The 22,879-nt window shown below is 32.8% G+C and overlaps 1 protein-coding gene across 1 annotated transcript; it reads right to left on the bottom strand.

Moving 5' to 3' along the window:
- Window positions 1-5,097: 5,097 nt before the first annotated feature.
- On the bottom strand, window positions 5,098-20,836 carry LOC139522805 (uncharacterized). The gene is made up of 13 exons (XM_071316368.1): window positions 20,461-20,836; window positions 17,865-18,033; window positions 17,250-17,399; window positions 16,262-16,400; window positions 14,801-14,903; window positions 14,288-14,383; window positions 12,055-12,151; window positions 11,737-11,814; window positions 11,286-11,377; window positions 10,782-10,881; window positions 9,050-9,118; window positions 7,539-7,633; window positions 5,098-6,004 (listed from the first exon to the last, which is right to left on the bottom strand). The coding sequence occupies exons 1-13, from the start codon at window positions 20,613-20,615 to the stop codon at window positions 5,938-5,940; spliced, it is 1,410 nt and encodes a 469-aa protein (XP_071172469.1). The 5' UTR covers window positions 20,616-20,836; the 3' UTR covers window positions 5,098-5,937.
- Window positions 20,837-22,879: the final 2,043 nt, after the last annotated feature.

Below are 22,879 nucleotides of genomic sequence, written 5' to 3'. Positions count from 1 at the left end.
TCAGACCAAAATAGCCAGAAGGCCAAACAAAAACAAAGTTGAAGTGCATTGAACACCCAAAACTCCACAAAAGTTGTGCCAAATATGGCAACGGTAATCTATGCCTGGGATAAGAAAATCCCTAGTATTTCCAATGATTCATATTTTTGCAAATAGTAAATTTCTGTAATGACCATATCATTGATATGCATGTCAACCCTGAAGTGCTGACTACTGGGCTGGTGATAGCATCAGGGACGAACGAGACAATCCTACGAAGCAATGAATATAACGAATTGTTCTACATTAAATATCGAGTATATATTAAAAAAAAAAAGAAGATGTGGTATGATTGCCAATGAGACAACTGTCCACAAGAGACCAAAATGACACAGACATTAACAACTATAGGTCACTGTACGGCCTTCAACAACGAGCAAAGCCCATACCGCATAGTCAGCTATAAAAAGCCCAGATATGACAATGTAAAACAATTAAAACGAGAAAACTAACGGACTTATACTTCGCGCGGTAAAAACTTGCGGTGTATATAAAGCGTTGACAACGTTAACATTAGTACAACAAAATCATTGTAGATGTCACCATGTTAACCCTCCGCGAAACATTGGGAAATTTTCGGCAAGGGTTATCTGTTAATAATGTTCAACCAGGAGTGACTTTGCTTAGAGGTAGTTGAGGTCTCACTATACTTGCTGGACATGATAAATTCAAAATTCAAAAAATATATTTCATTTTGGTAAGATATTTTGTAAGGACTTGAATATAGTCCAACAATTATGTTCAAATATGTATCTGTTCATAGAGTTATATATATATATATACATTTAATCATTGGTTTCCATACGCATTTCATTGTGTCTATAGATATACCGGTATAAAGATGTGGTATGAGTGCCAATGAGACAACTCTCCATCTAAATGGAATTATTTACAACTGCCATCCATGTATGTGGTTATCTAACTATAAACCAGTTTTAATCCAACATTTTCTACATAAGTAAATGCCTTTTCCAAGTCAGGAATAGGACAGTTTTTCAATCGTTAGAAGGGTTTGAGGTTTTGATCTTGTCATTTTATAAAGGACGTGTCCTTGGATAAGGTATATTTGTTATTCTACAATTGTTCTATTCAAGAGCTTGCAGCTGCTACTCAGACTTAATAAAACGTCACCAGTGTATGTGCAGAAAGTTGATGAACCAGGGTTTAGTTTTAAAAATGGCCCATAAGTTCATCTCAAGATATCAATACCTTGTTGATAAATATTCTGTATCAACTTCTCAAAAAAATAAATGATGGTCTTGCAGTATAGATTCTATGTACTGAAGTTGATTATTATCCTAATTACGTGTTACAGTGTTCTTTTATTTGTCTTTGTATATTATTACTCCTTACTGTCTAGTTCATTTTATGTAATATCCTTTGGGCATGGTTAGGTATTTACTATACATCCCTCCATTGTGTTATTGTGCTATGGTCATATCACTTTGTCCTAAGTTCTGTCTTTAAATTTTTGTATATTCTAAATGCCATTTTTGTTTTTCTTTCTTCTTTTTATAGTGATTAAGATTATAATAAAACGCTGACTGCTGTTTCCCCATTTTTGATATTTGTAACTATTATGTCTGTTTGTTTCGTTCACACATTTTTTTGTAAATATAATATAATTTCATGCGACTGTAATACAAGTGACAGGTTTAGCTAGCTATAAAGCAAGGTTTAATCCACCATTTTCTATATAAGGAAATGTCTGTTCCAGTTTAGGAATATGTCAGTTGTTTTTCATTCGTTTGATGTGTTTGAGGGAAATGTCTGTTCCAGCTGAGGAATATGACAGTTGTTTTCCATTCGTTTGATGTGTTTGAGGGAAATGTCTGTTCCAGCTGAGGAATATGACAGTTGTTTTCCATTCGTTTGATGTGTTTGAGGGAAATGTCTGTTCCAGCTGAGGAATATGACAGTTGTTTTCCATTCGTTTGATGTGTTTGAGGGAAATGTCTGTTCCAGTTGAGGAATATGACAGTTGTTTTCCATTCGTTTGATGTGTTTGAGGGAAATGTCTGTTCCAGCTGAGGAATATGACAGTTGTTTGTCATTCGTTTGATGTGTTTGAGGGAAATGTCTGTTCCAGCTGAGGAATATGACAGTTGTTTTCCATTCGTTTGATGTGTTTGAGGGAAATGTCTGTTCCAGCTGAGGAATATGACAGTTGTTTTCCATTCGTTTGATGTGTTTGAGGGAAATGTCTGTTCCAGCTGAGGAATATGACAGTTGTTTTCCATTCGTTTGATGTGTTTGAGGGAAATGTCTGTTCCAGCTGAGGAATATGACAGTTGTTTTCCATTCGTTTGATGTGTTTGAGGGAAATGTCTGTTCCAGTTGAGGAATATGACAGTTGTTTTCCATTCGTTTGATGTGTTTGAGGGAAATGTCTGTTCCAGCTGAGGAATATGACAGTTGTTTGTCATTCGTTTGATGTGTTTGAGGGAAATATCTGTTCCAGCTGAGGAATATGACAGTTGTTTGTCATTCGTTTGATGTGTTTGAGGGAAATGTCTGTTCCAGCTGAGGAATATGACAGTTGTTTTCCATTCGTTTGATGTGTTTGAGGGAAATGTCTGTTCCAGCTGAGGAATATGACAGTTGTTTTCCATTCGTTTGATGTGTTTGAGGGAAATGTCTGTTCCAGCTGAGGAATATGACAGTTGTTTTCCATTCGTTTGATGTGTTTGAGGGAAATGTCTGTTCCAGCTGAGGAATATGACAGTTGTTTTCCATTCGTTTGATGTGTTTGAGGGAAATGTCTGTTCCAGCTGAGGAATATGACAGTTGTTTTCCATTCGTTTGATGTGTTTGAGGGAAATGTCTGTTCCAGCTGAGGAATATGACAGTTGTTTCCATTCGTTTGATGTATTTGAGGGAAATGTCTGTTCCAGCTTAGGAATATGACAGTTGTTTTTCATTCGTTTGATGTGTTTGAGGGAAATGTCTGTTCCAGCTTAGGAATATGACAGTTGTTTTTCATTCGTTTGATGTGTTTGAGGGAAATGTCTGTTCCAGCTGAGGAATATGACAGTTGTTTTTCATTCGTTTGATGTGTTTGAGGGAAATGTCTGTTCCAGCTTAGGAATATGACAGTTGTTTTTCATTCGTTTGATGTGTTTGAGCTTTTGATTTTGTCGTTTGATAAGTTACTCTCCGTTTTGAATTTTCCTTCGAGTTGTTATATTTTACTCTTAGATGGAATATTGGACTATACATTGAAGTACGGGTGTTTCACCAATTAAAAATTCGAATGGTACAATGCGCCAGTTATACAAGTCCCCTACAATATACAGAGAACTGCCGTGTAAAAAATTCAGTTGTTAAAAAAAAAGATTTTCTCGCACAATATCATTTGAAAGATATATCGAACTTTTGAAAGTTCAAATAAATGAAAGTCCAGATCCTGACACATAAGTGGCCACATGAAATTGAACTTCTTAACCGCACACAGCAGTGACTATACAAATAGGATGCTCCTATGATCATACCTTCAATTACTACACGAATCTGGTAATAACCCCCATATAAGTAGACGCTCAAAATCATCGTTGCACGTTGTATTTAAATGCATCCGAATTCACATACTAAGGGAAGCAGGACAAGTCGCCCCACACCTAGTCGCCCCACTTTTTCACCAACTCGCCCCACTTTAAAAAAAAACCGCCCCAACCTGGATCACCAACTCGCCCCACTTTTCGTCCTACAAGAATGCGGAAGATAAATCTGATGTTTCATTTAGGGAAAGTATAACTGTCGCTCTGTTCCAACTCTGTAAAGGGTCAGTATGAGTCCTATTGAAAGTCAAAATTTCTTTCAAAAATGCTATATGCAATTGTTTTGAGTAGCAGTCCAAATTTTCTGCTTTCATTCTAGTTGGACAACATTCAAGAGCTTATATATTCGATTTGTTGTACCGAAGATGTGCTATGTTCAGATGAACGAATTTCAGTGCTTAAAAAAATAGCTATACACACGTTTTGGGTAAAATAGTTTATGAGCCAAGTGGTTATCAAAGGTACCAGGCTTATGATTTGGCAGACGCGTTTCTTCTACATCAGATTGATTCATCTACTCAAGGCACACCAATACATATCTTTTGCTCTCACACATTTACAATTGTGTATGAAACATCTTGTACCAAAATATCGTTCATGTTAAATCTTGGCACATATCTTAATATATAAATGAGTCTTTTTTGGCAGTTTTGATAGTTTTCCATAAAGCCAATACGTTTGAAGCCCGATATAAAATATGTATGTTCTACAAGTAGAACTCTAAGCTATTGCTCACCAATGAAATCCCAGCTTTTAGAATTGGGTAAACAGAGATTGCAACAAAAATAATCTGAAACTTGAACTGTGTTCTGTGGTGACAAGCGTTGTATATAAGTGTCAAAACATTTGGTTGAGGCAAACTAAGATTAAAGAAAGGAAACCAACTTCAGGACGTACTGACATACAGACGTACAAGGGTAATGCCTCCTCTGATAACACAAATCTGGTCACTACTGCTTAACTGCAGCATAGGCTAGATTTCATCATTTGTTAACTTCTGTTGCCCTAAATTTTCATTTCAAAATGTGCTTTACTTTTCTTTTGTATTGGTAAAGGTATTTCAAGTAGACACCACGAAAATTAAGGCAAAATGACAGGCAAATCTAATGATAAAGATCTTAATACAGCAGTTATTAAAATGTTTCTTATCTAAACAATGACAGGTATGTTTGATCTACTTCAAATCAGGAAGAAACAAATATTCCTGTGATTTTGTTTAACTTAAATAAACAAAGCAGTATTTCGTTTCTTATACCTCAGGTATAGATTACCTCAGCTGTATTTGGCAAAACTTTTAGGAATTATTGGTCCTCAATGCTCTTCAACTTCATATTTATTTTGGCCTTTTAAACAGTTTTTTATTCGAGCGTCACTGATGAGTCTTTAGTAGACAAAACGCACACCTGATGTCAATATAAAATTTTAATCCTAGTACCTATGACAAGTTTATTTATCAAAGAATAAACATGTGATCAACACAGAACAAATTAAACTACAATAATTTTGTATAGTTAGTTTATTAAATCTGAAAAATGCAAGAACATGATTGCAAGAACTAAATAATATATATGACAATGTTAACATAATGTCACATACTTGCAGTAATGTCCAAAATTCAAGGATTCAAACAGCATAAAATAAATTAATAAAGAAATCAAATGAGTATTGCACTAAATTACAAAAATATCATGAATCTAAAAAGAGTCAAATTATTTCTAAGAATCAAAGGGCTGTCTAAAATCAATAAAAGTATTTATAAATTGTAGAAATAAATTACCCTGTGTTGTATGTTGCACTAAAAGTATCTTGTGCACACTCAAAAACAGAAACCAATAAATTACATATGCTGTCGAAAAAACAAACAATTATGCTCCATTCAACACATATTTGTTTAAAGATACAATAACACATCCTCCAAAATAAATTGTAGCCTGGATCTGACATCTTATAACAAATGATAACCAAATGAGTGTTTATTATAATATATATTCACAATTCCGTCATAGCTTAGTCTTATAGCGATCAAACGTAATCCTGATCTCATGACCGGTAGTCATCATCACATTGATGGTGTTCTAGGAAGGGGCTTTACAAGTTCTGTTCTCATCACACTTCCTGAAGGTGTGTTCAATATATTAAGGCAATAGTCATTTCAAAAAGTAAATTATATGTAATTAACATAATCAAGGATGAAGAAGAAGGTTTGTGCTAATCTTAGGTACTGATCTGCTACTTTCCAAGTAAGCAAACAGACTCATGTTAAATCTGTCTTCTAGATTTTCTATTCCAGGATGGTATCACATAATAATTCGTTAGGGTCCTGTACTACCACAACTTCTTGTTATGATCCTGATGTCACAACAACTTTTATATCGTCACTTTCTCCAGAGTCAGCTACAAATCTTTTCCTGAAAAAATATGAGAAAATTTTAAATCGCATAGCTTAGCTTTAAGTTGGATCGGGACTATTCAACTGCCCATAATTTCACGCATGAATTACAATGCACACTAACAGTATGTGTCGTAAATTCGATGTTATTTTTTTAAATATTTTGATTGATTAGAACTGTTAAATCATTGTAGTTATGTCATTAAAAAACTATTATCGTTATTATGTGTATCTGTGAAAGGCTCAAAATGACATTTCACCCAATTTCACTATTTCAAGCCAAGGGTTTTAAGGCAAAATATTTTGTTTTCCTTATCGGTGACCTATGTTTTTTATTTGCTCATTCTTTGAAGCTATATTTCAGCTTTGTATAATACAGTTTTGGACCTAGTGTCATAGAACTTTTTTTTTATATTCTGATAAAAATATGTCCACACCTCTATTTTCCCTATCATTTCATTGAAAAATGGTCCCTTTTACATACCTATTTAAAAGTAAAATTGTGAGCTTAAATGGTCCGTGACCCCCTATTTTTTTCAACCAATTTGATTCACTTTCTGTAAAGAATAGAATAACAAAAAATATGGCACTTCTAATAGAAACTTTGAATAGGCCCAAGCCACCTTAAACCAAGTTTCTTTCTGCTTTCTTGTTTTATTTTTCAATCTTAATCTAATATTATTTTGTGATATGATTGCTGTTAACTCCATATCTTCTTTAATTCACATTTCCTAAAAAAACAAACCAGACTTTTTTTAACTTCCTTGTATGAATCTACAACTATTTATAATCGTTTCAATAGTATAAAATTGTAATTCTTCCTTATGACATTGTCTACTGAAATTGTAACATATTGACCTTTTAATGTAACTTCAGACAATAAACAGCCATAGACTACAAAGTATGCTTTAAATTTAAATAAATTGCTTCTCCGAGTGCAGCTGGATACAACCACAGAGGTCCAACCCTAAAAAGTTGGGGCAAAAAAATATTCACACTTGATACAGGTCTGAATTTGGATTGTAATTAAATGTTTCACACATTATAGGTTTCTGACAAAGAATAACTGTATTCAAAGAACTTAGAATTGGTTATATGACCACACATAAACCCAATTTCTTTTTTAAAATTTTGTTTTCCCTCTTTTTTGCAATTTATAAACGGTTTGAGTCATTACCCCCAAAGCCAATGCTTACCATCCCTTTGTGGAACAGACACCTGTGGTATATTTTCAGAGAGATCTATATACTGTCCCACTAGTTACTGTCTTGAAACTAGAAAAATGCTTATTTGGGCCCTTTATTCCTAAACTGTTAAGACCATAACCCCCAAAATCAATTCCGACCTTCCTTTTGTGGTTATAAACCTTGTGTTTTAATTTTATAGACTTCAATTTACTTCAACTTAAGTAATTGTCCAGAAACCAACTATCTTCGGACGACGCTGCTGACGAAGAAGACAACGTGATACCAATATATACAACAACATAATTTTTTGGCGGTCGTATAAAAATAAATGTTTCTAAAAATATTCAAACTTTAGAAAATACTAACCATATAACAGGATAAATATTAGCAATATCATCTGAAGTAACTTCTCCTAAGTCGACTTTTTGAATCACATTCCTTATAAATTTATTGGCAAATGTCTACAAAAGTAAAATAAAATATACGTTTTAAATGTCCATAACCTTTCATTCAGTTATTTGTCAATCCTCCTGACATTCGCATATGTGTGCTATATAAAATTACTCTGATAAATTAATTCTGTTTTGCACAGTTCTAATAACAGGAATTAAGGAGGGAGCAATATCAGCCAAAAAAATGTTATTTATGTATTATTGTCATTTTGTTTATTTTCTTTTGTTACATCTTCTGACATCGGACTCAGACTTCTCTTGAACTGACTTTTAATGTGCGTATTGTTATGCGTTTACTTTTCTACATTGGCTACAGCCTAGAGGTATAGGGGAGGGTTGATATCTTATAAACATGTTTAACCCCACCGCAATTTTGCGCCTGTCCCAAGTCAGGAGCCTCTGGCCTTTGTTAGTCTTGTATGATTTTTAATTTTAGTTTCTTGTGTATAATTTGGAGTTTAGTATGACATCCATTATCACTGAACTAGTATACATATTTTTTAAGGGGCCAGCTGAAGGACGCCTCTGGGTGAGGGAGTTTCTCGCTACATTGAAGACCCATTGGTTGCCCTCCGCTGTTGTCTGCTCTATGGTCGGTTTGTCATGGTCGGTTTGTCATGGTTGTTGTCTCTTTGACACATTCCCCATTTCCTTTCTCAATTTTAAGAAAGGACGAGAATGCATCTTTAGGCCTATTACTTTTACTATTTGCACAACACCCTTTGACATTTTTGCTTTACTGAATAAATGATTCTGTCCCTTTTCAAAAGTAAGTACCTATTATATGTGTATAACTTGAAATATCCCTTGAACCTCATTCAGACATTATTTTCCTGACTTAAGGATGTTTGCTCCTCCATTTTTTGATTTTTTGCCAGATTTTCGGAATCCTCTGGTTTTATCCATGTATTGTCATTAAAAAAATTTGCCCACTAACCCCTACTTTTCTTTTCATAATTTTATAACATAAAGTTTAAAAAGCCATATTTCAAAATTTTATAAAATTCTTGTTATTTTTTCATAGTTTTTGAAACAAACAAGGTGCCAATGTTAAATATAAGAAAAATCTAGAGAGAATTATTTCCTATCAAATTTTCAATGGCTTATATCTCGAAAATGAGAACACGGACCCTCCATTTTTTCTACTTTTTGAGTTTCTTTATTAATATACTATCAATTCATAATAGTCTTTTAATAAGCTTGTTATTTTTTAACAGAGTAGCGAACATCCTTAATCTGAAGTAATAGCATGTTAACTGTCCATTCTATATGAAATATTTTTCATTTTAGAAAGAAATTTATAATTAAACTGAATCATTTTTGTCAAAACTTGCTGTTATACTTTTGGTTTCCAAAGTGATAATCTCAGTACCAGGTCAAGCGAGAGAATCAATCTCGTTGAAATGATAATCTATAAATACATACCTTCCATTCATTTATAGTACTCATATCCAAACCAAGCCATATCTGTATCTCATCCAATCTTTTATCTGTCTTTGAAAGAAAATAGATAATGCAAATAAATCATCATAAATCATACTGAGAAGTTATAAAATAAAATGAGATATGAGGAAAACTCTAATGGGACAGCAAACCAACATAACAACAAAACACAAAAGACATCTAGGTCTTAAATAATAGGTTAAAGTCCATATCACATAGGATTAACAGGTACTTTATCCAATTTCTATAACAAAATTATTATAGCTCAACCTTTTCCAACATCTTAAATTAATTAGAACAAAGCTTTGGTCAATTACTAATTAACTTAACTATCAAAAATTAGTAACAGCAAAACCATGGGCAAGGATCATTAACTGGAAAGTAATCTTGTGAAGAACTACATGCTGTTGTCAACTTCTTAAACTTTCTTAAAATCAAGACATGAAAATATCAACTGTTCTATTATTTTCAATGGTTGTGTCTCATCAAAATTTACTCACATATCTTTTTATTCATATTCATGTTCATACAAAATTAAAAAATGTTTGTTTACTTGGCATTTTTGTTTTCTTTCTTCTTGTTCTGCATAAAATATAATGTAAAAAGAAGTACATTCTGTTATTATGGTTACACTTTGTCCCTTTACTCACTTTCCATAAAGAAAACTTTGATTCTAATATGACGTGCTTCTTTCGCTTTGTAAACAACACTGATAAAATTCTATATATATCTATACTAAGCGCAGACTCAGAGATAATATCTATACTAAGCGCAGACTCAGAGATATACATAATAATAGCTGTTACAATATACTTCCCACGTAAATCTACATGTATTGGAACCTATTTGCAGACCCTTTGCCGATTTTATTGATTTAAAAAGTGCAATTAAAAAAAGACAAAATAACTGTTATTCTTATTCAGATGCATAATAAAAAGCAGTAATGCACAAGAGCTTGGAGAAATTAACAAAATAAAAATAAAATAAAATTCCGCGAAAGTCTATCATTTTTTTGGGCATATTTAAGTCATTTCAAAACTTGACGTCATACAAATGAAACCCGGCCGCTAAAGTTGAAAGTTTTCTGTTACGTGAACCATCGAAATTTGTATGATATTGTATTAAAACTGATTTTTGAGGAAGGTTTTGTTTTATTTTCTATTCTATTGCATTATTTGCATATTTACTAATTTCAGCAAGTCGACATGGTGGCTCCTTAGTTATGAAATGTCAACTTCGGATTTGACGGAAGCTTACGAGAAATTCATGTAAATTAAAAATGGCAAATGTTGGGTTTGAGAATCAGAAGAATTAAACAGTTTTTTTAGCGGTTATTCACGAAATAACCCACGTAAGCTATGGATTTTTAAAGATATTTGAGCTTTATCTAACAGGGAGTAAAAAAGTTCAGCCACACACCACACCAAACCAACCCTCGCTTCAGTATTTTAATGACTGTATTTGTCCTATTAGAATCGAAATAATTCATGGAAGCCATAGATTGTTGGAAATTTACACATGGCCTGGGCCGTGATATTCGTTTATTTTATCCCTCGCTAACGCTCAGGATAAAATTTGAATATCACAGCCAAGGCCATGTGTAAATTTCCAACAATCTATGGCTTCCATGAATTATTTTTTAAATGTCTACTAATATTTTGTACTTTATCTTAAATTGTGTATAAAATCCTATAATCAATATTACTCTACTAACCTTTCTTAGATATTTAGATAAAGAGAATTTATCTGGAGTTTTCAGATTATATGCACATGCTGCACGTAACTTCTCTCTAATTGCACGACACATGATATACCTTAAAGAAGAAAAAAAAATTATACAACTGAATGAAAACTCATGTCATTGACTTGAAGCTAAAGCATTGTTATACTTCATTGTAAATCTAGTGTTTTGTAAGAGGACTCCTCTTGTGACACGGTTTTGGGTGAGATTAGATGGTTTAATGAATGTGAAGTTGTAATAGCAATAAAGATTACATTGATGTGTAAAAAAATAACTCATTAACTGAACTAAGTTGCAATTGCACTTAATGTTAGTTCTCAGGCAAGAAGTATTCACTGACTGTATCCCTGTATCTATTATTTTAAAAATGAAAGTTGGTTTGATGTTTGTCCTTTACGTTTATGGTTAACTTTCACAAAAGACTGTGTGTTTCTTGTAAGAAATGTATAATAAAAATACAAGTAAATAAAATATTACCAAACTGTTTTCTTTTTCAGTAATCCAGTAACTATTCCTGTTTTATCCATAAAGTATAATACTTCACCTTCATACTGGTACCCTTGTCTTATCTGTAGAAAGTAACAAATATGTGTAGGTTAAAAAAAACTTTTTTTAATTAAAAATATTTGGAGATTATCAATACATCTTTTTACATCTTCCTCCATCTGAAAATCAAACAATTTAAACGTAGTAGATTATTGTGCGTGATGCTGATGTTTTCAATAAATATCATAATATTTCATTTTCGAGAAAAAAAAATGTAAGAATTCTTTAGTAATTAAGAAGAATTGATATTATGAAATTAAGGCCCATGGTGATAGGCTAGACAAAAAATAAATACATAATTTACTAATCATATAGACCTTTAAGTCTTGTAAAGGAGTGTTTGATATGAATTATATTATTTTTAAATATTTCTATCTGTTACCTGTTTCATTCTGGTATCCAGTTCTGACATTGGTAGAACATCATATTTAATAGTCAGAAGTCCTAGAGCCTTTGCTATCTGAAATGATGAAGTATAAGATACAAATAGTTGTAATAAAATAATCGATACTAGATTTTATATCAAATAGTCAGCAATTTTAGACGTCCACTACTAGTATATGAAAATGGTGCTATAAACATAAACAAATGAAATTATAAAACATTGAAGGGTTCCAATGATGATTTTTTTTTATGGCAATTGGTAAAAAAAAGACAAAGATAAAACATTGTATGTTTTAATTGGTTATCAGATACAAACCTCTATGCCAAGATGAGGAGGTATAGTTGCTAAGGAAACGTTGTCAGGTGAAGGTTCAAGGTCAATCTGTGTCCAAGTTATAAATCTCATTTCTGATCTGAAAGAGTAATAAAGTAATTAAAGTTAACTGTTTATGGTTTATTAAGGCATCTCTTTATATCAAAATTGAATAACAAATATTTATGAACTTAAGTAAAATAAACAAAAATTTATCAGTTTCGTGAGGTATATGCTTAATTACTTTTTGTTAATAATTCATACCTACCAACCCTCCCGGTTTGAGCGGGACTCTCCCGCTCAAACGCAGAAATTCTCCCGCTTGCAGGTACCCTCCTGCGCAGGAGTATAGAATCTCCCACTTTAGGATATATTTTAACCCTGAATGACAAGTCAACAATAATTACGTTTTTGTGTCACTGATGAGTGATGTTGTTACATGTAAATCACTGACCATGGGAAATCAAATGGCTTCACTTGACAGCTTGGGTGTCAACCATGGTACTAATTAACGATCATTAACGACTTTTGCTTAAAAACTTTGTGTTTAATATGTAAACACTTCAAAGAAATTTCTGTTTAATCCTGTTTTACGTATCCCTTCTCAAAATAATGTGAATTGATAAAACAATATAAAAAAAAACAAATTGAACAAGTGAAACTGCGAGCTACTGCTCACTGATGATACCCCTACCGCAAGTGGATAATATTAATAGTGTAAAAATATGCAAGTGTTCGGTAAACAGGAAGTTGTCGAGTGATGAATCTGAAAACGCATCACACGGTATAGCTGACTTATATAAATCCTGAAACCAAATTTCAGAAATCCTTGTATTGTAGTTCCTGAGAAAAATGTGACGAAAATTTTCAAGTTGGCTATCATGTGTAAAATCATACAAGTGTTCGGTAAACAGGAAGTTGTCGAGTGATGAATCTGAAAACGCATCACACGGTATAGCTGACTTATATAAATCCTGAAACCAAATTTCAGAAATCCTTGTATTGTAGTTCCTGAGAAAAATGTGACGAAAATTTTCAAGTTGGCTATCATGTGTAAAATCATACAAGTGTTCGGTAAACAGGAAGTTGTCTAGTGATGAATCTGAAAACGCATCACACGGTATAGCTGACTTATATAAATCCTGAAACCAAATTTCAGAAATCCTTGTATTGTAGTTCCTGAGAAAAATGTGACGAAAATTTTCAACTTGGATATCATGTGTAAAATCATACAAGTTTTTTTCGGTAAACAGGAAGTTGTCAAGTGATGAATCTGAAAACGCATCACACGGTATGGCTGACATATATAAATGTTGATACCAAATTACAGAAAGGGTGGATGTGTAGTTCCTGAGAAAAATGTGACGAAAGTTTCATGGGACGGACTGACTGACGGACGGACGGACTGACGGACGGACAGACAGAGGTAAAACAGTATACCCCCCCTTTTTTAAAGCGGGGGTATAACAAAGAATCATAAAGGATAGCAATTAAATGATTTTATATGCCTTAGAACAAAAAAACATAATTTTATTTTGAAAATCACTTAAAAGACCTATAAATCTATTCAATTTTTTAATTGAAATTTATAAGAAATGTAGTACCGACCACACCGACCATGCGAGAGCTGTATAGCCAATCAAGGTCGTTAAAACTTCCATTTGTTGTAAGGGCGGTATAGCCAGTCAAGGTCGTTAAAAACTTTCATTTGTTGTAAATTAAAATATGTTTGTGCATACACCTAATGCCCCATCTATTGGCTAAACACTTGAATTAGTTTGAAAAGCTGTCCAGATGGAATGCAACTGTCAAAATGCAAAAAGGAAATAAACGAACAACACAACTTGTTATGGATATAACCACATTTAAAAAAATAAAGTATATCTATTAACTCTCATGTGTTTTGTAGATGAATAAATCAACAGGTCATATACTTCACTTGAAAATGTGGTTGGTGCAAAATCTCACACTCAGCTTAGCTATCATAGCTGAGGGAGAGATCTCCCTCTTTGAAGGTTTCAGAGGTTTGCAGGTATGATAATTTCAAACAAATTGTATTCTCAAATTAAATAAACTCAAATTCTTCTTTCTTTATGCGGAGGGAATAACCTATGATATGGCTGATTACCATTTCTTTTCAAAGTTCAATACCAGTAAACTATAATTTACAATACAACACTTTTTTCCCATGTTCAAAATTTCATAAATAACAATTATTTTGACAGTGAGTACCTACTCTGACAGGTAAGAAAGATCTTCTACATGCTGGTGGTCAGGTGATAAAATCTCAAACACACCTGTGTAACCAGTGGCAACCAAAAACTGCAAAAGACTATAGTTTGTTCTCATTATGCATACACATATGTAATTCATCAGATATAGGAAACAGCACAAATCGTACCACAATGCACATTTATTTAATATCACCTCATAATATTCATAGAAAACTGTTAAGAGACATAAATGAGTGATTATAATATATGTCACAAGATATTTTCTGGTCATGAGTAACAAGTAGGGAACCATCAGTAGTAGTAACTACTAACCTTTTCAGAACAACTCATTTCATCCCCAGTATTTGCATGGATTGGCTTAAAGTTCAAGTTTTATCCATTGGTAATGCATGAACTTATTTTTTTTCTAATAATTAGGTGTTCAGTCCCACTTAATCAAATTTAACTGTATATTTTACATAAATGAAATGGATAACTAGTTTAAATACAATATGCTAATTAAGTATTGAACATACCTGTTTCTGTCACCAGGTGACATTTTATCAAGTGAGTTCCAAACACTCAAACAGACCTCACTGGCAATTCTAAATCGAGGCTCTGTATACTGCAATATATCTTCTACAAATAATAAACAAAATCAGCTTCAGTAAAACTGTAATCAAATAAAGTTGTAGCTAAGATGTCCACTAGTCACATTTAACAGGACTGCAAGACTTTTCTATGCATAACTCTGACTAAAAAAAACAAAATGTTACACCATTTATATTTAAGAAGGACAAATTGTCATATCTTAAGGAGGCTCGAGGGTATAAAAATTTCAGAAAAAAATTAAACATTTGTTTTTCATTACAAATTTTATTTATTACCTTTTGTAGCTGTTACTTTATCATATGGTACAAAAAACATTCAAAATAATTAATTCGTGTTGGCCCAAGATGACTTTTAAAATGTAAACATCATTGAAAAGGTTCCAAATTATCTCCCTTTGATGGAAAAATGCCATTTTTTGGCTTCAAAATTGAAATATCTCTTTTAACTCATCGGTGACTCAGATTTTTTAATATAATTTCGATATATGCTGTACTTCAACTAAATTATTGTAAAGTTTGAGCGATTTCTGAAATAAATTTCTTTTTTTTATTTCGATATTACCTTTATTTCTCCTATTAGTTCAACAGAAAAAAACACTTTCACAAAGATGTATGTTTCTTTCGAAGGCAGATTGTGAGCGCAAATGAACGGTGACCCCTTTTTTTAATTTTATTTTTCTATTAACTATAAGATAAAGTTCATTTATAGAAAAATATAGAGAAATCCTATATAAATGATTTAGACCCGCGAACCCCCTTAAGAGGCTAATGTCCTTAATACATGTTTGATCCCTTCTTGGTCTTCATAAATTTTTACTGCAAATATAGAAATTAATATGTCAGTATCAAGTACATAATAATAAAAACTTGCTTTTTTAACTTCAGTAGTATTTTTTTTTCATAAAAATTTGGAATGACATTTATTAAACTGCCTACTTTTGACAGTGTTTAAGGATTCAAATTGATAAAATCATACATATTATTTCTCAACTTGTAGTGTATCATTTGTGACATAATGTTTGGATGTCACAACACAAACACAGAAATGTGTCACAAACTTTTTATAATGTTCATGTACAAAAAAATAACTCGTCAAAGTCTGATGAAAATCAAAACATAAATGGTTTCTCAAGAGTAATTATCTAAATTGGAAGTTAACAAAAAAAAACTAGACATTTTAACAAAGGGAGATAATTTCAATGGTTAGAGCTATCTAATATCTGTCAATTTAAATGTAAACTGTGTGAAGACATGATTATCTTGAAAAAAGTCATGTCAAAATCGTCAAAATCATTATCTAGAATTCAAAAGCTTTCAAGTACTTTTTGTGCCAAGAACAATTAAACTTATGGATGATGTCACCTTTATGATGAAATGTTTTCTTACCTTTTTTTCTGAAGACCATATGTACATTCTTTGATCCTCCACATAAAACATATTCTCCGTCCACCATGAAACAGCTCAGATGTGCTGCCTCTCCATTTGCCTTTCTTGTTGCTATCACACTCTCAGTTTCCTCTAATGGCTAATATAAATTTAAAATATATGTTTATATGAGACTAAGGTTGATTTTTTTATAGAAGGTCCAGGCTCTTGGACTTTTGTTTTAATTTTAACCAGAGGTTGAAAAGCAAAATTTCTTTGTTTAAGTTCTGGTCAAGTTTAAGACACCTATTTTTATGAGTATTAATACATTGTTCGTGTTTGAAATTCATAAAGATAGCTACAAACATAAATGTAAAAAAATTTAACTTTTTTCTTGTCATCTGTTATGCCCAGGAACTTGAGTTATTTAAAAGTTTCAATTAGTGTGTCCTATAACTCCTCTTTCTGCTGTATTTATTTTCTTTTCCTATTTAGTGGTTATCTACCCTTATTATATGTATATTTTGTTCTCATCTTGAAGTCAAACAATAACATTTAAAAAAAAAAAAAAAATTGGAGTACTGTGGTGGATAAAACAGTGCAGGGCTGAATTTTTTATTTCTGCAGACAAAGTACTTTGAGCTTGATATCAATTCCTGTTAGCTTTTTCATGTATCTGATTTCACTGTTTGATCACTCAACACAAAAATGTATTATTTTATTTATCTTATCTTATCTTATCTGCAACTCTCTCACTTATTAAAGTCAGGCACCTCATCATCTATTTTCTTTTATTTAATCTTAATGATTTTTCATAAGGGAAATTATTAGCACATCTTTTTTTAACCATTTTTTATATGTTCATACATTGCCTAGAGTTGGGACCATTTCAAGATGGACATATGGTATAAGATAGACTTATAGGGGTCTCTTGTTTTTAGTTTATGATGTTGGATTTTTATCTTTTTGAAGTATTTCCCATAATTTGTACACTTGAACATTGTTGTACCTTAATAAAATATTTTTTCCATGTAGAGTTATCTCCCTGCTCTCGATCGTCATCATCTCCAAGTCCTCCAGTGAACTTTTTCATAGCTTGTAAAACACACCTGACATCATTGCCTTCTTTAATTGAAATAAAACAGTTTCCTCTTGCTACCTGGAAAAATAAACATTATGTGTAAAACAGTGACCAAGTACTATAAAGGAACTAGAAAATAAACATTATGTGTAAAACAGTGACCAAGTACTATAAAGGAACTAGAAAATAAACATTATGTGTAAAACAGTGACCAAGAAGGAACTAGAAAACAAACTAAAATTACAGCTCTAAATACAGGAATAAATATTTGGGATTTTACTATGATTAAAGAAAACTACAAGGTTTATATAAAGTACCTGTAAAGAGACAATGTAACAAAATCAGATTACCCGTTTGACTTTTGAATAATATTACTAATAGGATAAAGTTATTACTAAAATACCAAGCTAAATAAGAGAAGCAAACATCAGGTTCTCTTCACCAACTTTAAATATGATGATAAAACATTCCCCTTCAAAATTTTTACTACATCCTTTTTTTGGTGAAATGATAAGACATCAAAGATTAGAATAAAACTGAAACCTTTTTTCTCAGCTCTTCATTGTTGTCATAAAGTTCATCATCTGGTTTCCTTCCAGCAAAGACTTTAATATCTATTATCTCCCCTTGTTTTCCATTTGGCAATACACCTAATGGAATGTCTGCATTTATAACTTTTAGATACTTCTGCTGCCTAGCCCATTTGAGCCATCTGAAATAAACAAGGGTATCTATGACAAATCTTTTATTTTACTATCTATATAGTATAATATAATATGAAAACTTCTGTCATGTATATGGGTAAAAGACTAATGCATGTAATACCAGTACGATTGAAGTACAGTCAAGTTACTAGTATAAAATATTTGTACAGAGATCTGCTAAATCCTGTTTCTTACCTGCAACTACAAAGCACCACAGAAGACACATACACCAAGTGATGAGAAAACTCAGAAAAGCTTACTTAAACACATGGCCCATTGGACCAGTTCAGCTAAATAAAATGGGCCAAGTGTTTAAGTAAGCTTTTCTGAGTTTTCTCATCACTTGGTGTATGATATGCAAGCAGGGGCATCATCTGTGTCCCATGGAAAATGTGTCCATGGGACACAGATGATGCCCCTGCTTGCATATCATATAAAGTTATAAAGGGACATTAAAGAAGAACAGTACAAGTAATCCTACCCAAATTCGTACTTGATCTGAGTTTTGTGGTAATAAGTATAGTGCCCCTGCTAGCATATGACATAATAAAGGACATAACTCAAGAACTGTAAAAGTGACACTTCCAAAATTTTAATTTAAACTGAGCATGCTGAGTTAAGTGGTAATACATATAAGCATTACATATATATACATGTATAAATACATTTCATTAAATTCAATTGAGACAAACTTAAGTTAGAAAATGGAAACAAAATATCATATAAGGTTTTAAAGGGACCAAACTGAAGAACATTAATCAAAGTGCTAGTATAAAAGATTGTTTTTATTTTTTCAGTGAACATTGTATTGTATAAAGCATTGGTTGTAGTTGATGATCATGTAATTGTTAAAAATTAATTCTTATAATTTGAGCTATCTTCCTTGACCGTAATTGCAGTTGGTTAAAATTAATTTTTAAAATTTATTCAACTACAATTATGGACAAAGGAAGATAACTCGAATTTAAAAAAAAATATTTTCAACAATTATTTTTTAGATTAATATTTTTTAGCAGATATAAGATTCCTTTTTTTCCACTTGTAAAGGAGCATAACTCTAGAACAGTTGAAGCGACACCACTTAAATTCAAACTTGATCTGTATTTTGAAGAAATAAGCAAATTTCAATAAGTTTTATAACATTTGGTTGAGGCAAAAAGTTAAACCAAAGAACCAAAACCAAAAAAATCAGCATTTTATTATTTGTTAAGAGGCATTACTCAACAATGATAAATGTTGGGCCACCATAAATCAAACTTGATCTTTGTTTCATGGTAATAAGCATTTTGTATAAGTTTCATAACATTTGGTTGAGCCAACGGAAACTAAAATAGTTGTAATTTTTCTAATTATAAAGGGGCATAACTCTAGAACTAGAACGGTTCTAATGATGCAACCAAAATTCAAACTAGGTCTGTATTTTATGATATTTAGGGTCGGTTGAAAACAAAACTTTACGACAAAAGGGATGATTTCAGCTTTCCAATTGTGAACTTTCCATTTCTAAGTAGCAACATTCCAGCAGCACCTGCATACGGGGTATATATCTCCCAATTGATACGATATTCCCGTGCTTGCATTTCCTATCATGATTTTCTTGATAGAGGGTTACTGCTCACAAGGAAGCTATTAAACCAAGAGTTCCAAATGGTAAAGTTGAAATCATCCCTTCGTAAATTTTACGGACGCCATCACGAGTTGGTTGACCGTTATGGAATAACCGTTTCACAAATGATATCGGATATGTTCCTTACGTCGTAACTACAATCCCCTTCCCTTTCATGAATGTGACCTACCGAATTAGACTATTTACCGGATTTGTAATCACATAAGCAACACGACGGGTGCCACATGTGGAGCAGGATCTGCTTACCCTTCTGGAGCACCTGAGATCACCCCTAGTTTTTGGTGGGGTTCGTGTTGTTTATTCTTTAGTTTTCTATGATGTGTCATGTGTACTACTGTTTTTCTGTTTGTCTTTTTCATTTTTAGCCATGGCGTTGTCAGTTTGTTTTAGATTTATGAGTTTGACTGTCCCTTTGGTATCTTTCGTCCCTCTTTTAGCATTGTGTATGAGTTTCATAATATCTGTTTGATTCAAACTAAAGTTAGAGATCGGAAACTAAACATTTTGCAATTTTTCAATTCAATTCAATTCAATTCATTTATAAAGGGGCATAACTCTAGAACAGTTCAAGTGACACCACCAAAATTCAAACTTGATCTGTGTTGTGTGGTAACAAGCATAATGTATAAGTTTCAAAACATTTAGTTGAGGCAAACTGAAGTTAGAGAACAGAGATCAATTTTGGGACGTACAGACATTCATACAGACCATTACGGGTAAACTAAATTCCCCCTCCGCTTTGGCGGGGGCATGATAAAAAGTAGGTGGGACCATTTGGACCCCATCACAAGAACAGTTCAGGCTTTACCTATCTGATGTTTCTTTGACGTCTGTTGTTTTCTTAATGTTCTGTAAAAGGTATATAATATCGTTTGCAAACTTGTTCCCATCTAATTTCTTTGTTAAATCAATGATTGTATCTTGAATGGAATCAGAGTCTGGTTCAGCTGTGACAGAAGCCATATATAATTTTTGCTGTTTTATGTTGTGCCAACAACTTGGGTATTTTTCCTTCTATCTGTTTGTCTGTCTGTGGTGATTGTAGTAAAAGATGAAACTATTGTGTCTTCGTTTTACCCAATATCTCATTTGAATGTCTCACTGTTGCGAAACAAAATAATATTGAAACCAATGATTGTTTCCACCTCCAATTTATGAGAGTTCTTGTATTACCTTTAAGGTGTGCCTGATAGCGGCGGAACTTACGGATAAGCTAACAGATGGTGTACCTAAAATAAATATTCGGGTCCGTTTTCCTAATTCACATTCTGAATTAACCCGAATAATTCAGTCGTTATATTCCGCTTACTCCTCGCAAGTAGGAGAGCTCGATTACGGGGAGGGACTGAATTATTCGGGTTAATTCTGAATAAATAAGTTCAAAGGCGTTCGCGACGTTTCGGCCTCAATCGTTTCGACCACAGAACAAGTTCGACCATAGTCGTTTCGGCCTCACAATCAGTTTGGCCACAGTCGATTTGGCAAACGATTTGTAAAGTAAATTTTACTTGATTTGGCCGTACTTTTCTTATATACTATATTGTTCCAACACTCATATTACATTATTGCATTAATTATATTGACAGCAATTTATTTTGAAAATGAATATTTATAAACAAAGAGTAGTTTTGTCATGACTCGGAATGCGTCTGCTCTGAAACAAGACTTTCTTATGTCACACATGGATAACGAAACGAAACTTCTAAACGTTCCATTATCAGGGGCGGATCCAGCCATTTAAAAAAGGGGGGGTCCAACTTTATGCACCCATTCAAATGCATTGATCGGCCAAAAAAGGGGGTTTCCAACCCCCGGAACCCCTCCCCCTTTTGGATCCACCAATGCCATTTACATGCCATTTACTTGGATGATTTAATGTTTATAAACATATAATAGAGAATAGAAAGAAAAAACTTGTCATTTGTGAACGAAAGAAAGAATGCCCATTAGAAAAATAGAAAAAAATCATTATTTATCATCTTATCTTTCCGCCTTCTTTTTAGTTATCATGTTTGGTATTGTCTCAACAATTACTGGGGAAAAAAAGCATCATTAGTACTTTAGACAGATGTTATATATACTTGTATGTGATTGAAAATATATTACATACATATATATAATTGTATCGTCTGCTTTAAAAATGCAATTTATGTTTTATAGTGTGTCTTTCATTGTTGTGTTGTTAAACTATTGTTTCTGGTTAGTATGACGGTTGGCGCCTATTAAACGTTTCAACCCGCTGCATTTGTTTGCATCTGTCCAGTGGTTATAGTTTGTAACGTTAATGTGGTTCATTAGAGTTTCTAGTGTTTTTAATATAGATTAGGACGTAAGTTGGTTCTCATGTTAAAACCAAGGATTTGTTTTACACTAGTCATTGTTGGGGCCATTATAGCTTGCTACATGCGGTTTGAGCCAAGCCCCACGGTGTTGGAGGTCATTGTTGTGGCCAATTATAGCTTGCTACATGCGGTTTGTGCCAAGCCTCCGTGTTGGAGGCCAAAGTTTGAGCAATATTACTGTGCTTATCCAGTGACCTTTGGGGTATCACAATAGCATGTCAAAATTAGACCTTCTTATTCAGTGACTCATACTATAGTAAGTCATTTTTGTGTTTGAAACAAATGACAAAGATATCAACTAACTGGATCTGGATGGTAAGTATAACTTTTGATTTCACAGCACTCACTTCATACTAACAACATTTCACTTGAGCAATCTGCTAAAACATTTTACCAGTTGATCAGTTAGTTGGAGAAGAAATCTAACTGCAATTTGGTAAACTGTTTGAGCCATTGCTATTGTGATACTCCAAAGGTCATTGGATAAGCATTGTAAATGGTTTACTTTTACAAGTTGTGACTTGTAAACAGGATGGAGAGTTGTTTCATAGGCAGCAATGTCACATCTTATCTATATGGATCTAGAAACATTTCACATGTCTAGGAAGTTTAATATAGAAAGGGGACATTTCCAGATATATTGCATCTTCGCTAGACAATGATTACGATCACTCCCCACCTTTACCCTTGACTAGCGTAGATAGTCTTATTTGAGTTTCGCATAATGCTGTCATGGCGAGAATTCCCAAAATAAACCCAACTTTTTACTGAATCAAATTTCCGCATTAGATTGTTGGTATTTAAAGCTACTTTTGTGATATTTCCTGGCGGCCAGTTTTTGTTTGTGGAGGAAGCCGGAGTGCCCGAAGAAAACCATCGACCTTC

This window comes from Mytilus edulis, chromosome 5, assembly GCF_963676685.1.
Source record: "Mytilus edulis chromosome 5, xbMytEdul2.2, whole genome shotgun sequence".
NCBI classification, from domain to species: Eukaryota; Metazoa; Mollusca; class Bivalvia; order Mytilida; family Mytilidae; genus Mytilus; species Mytilus edulis.
This window is presented reverse-complemented; position numbering and strand designations above follow the sequence as displayed.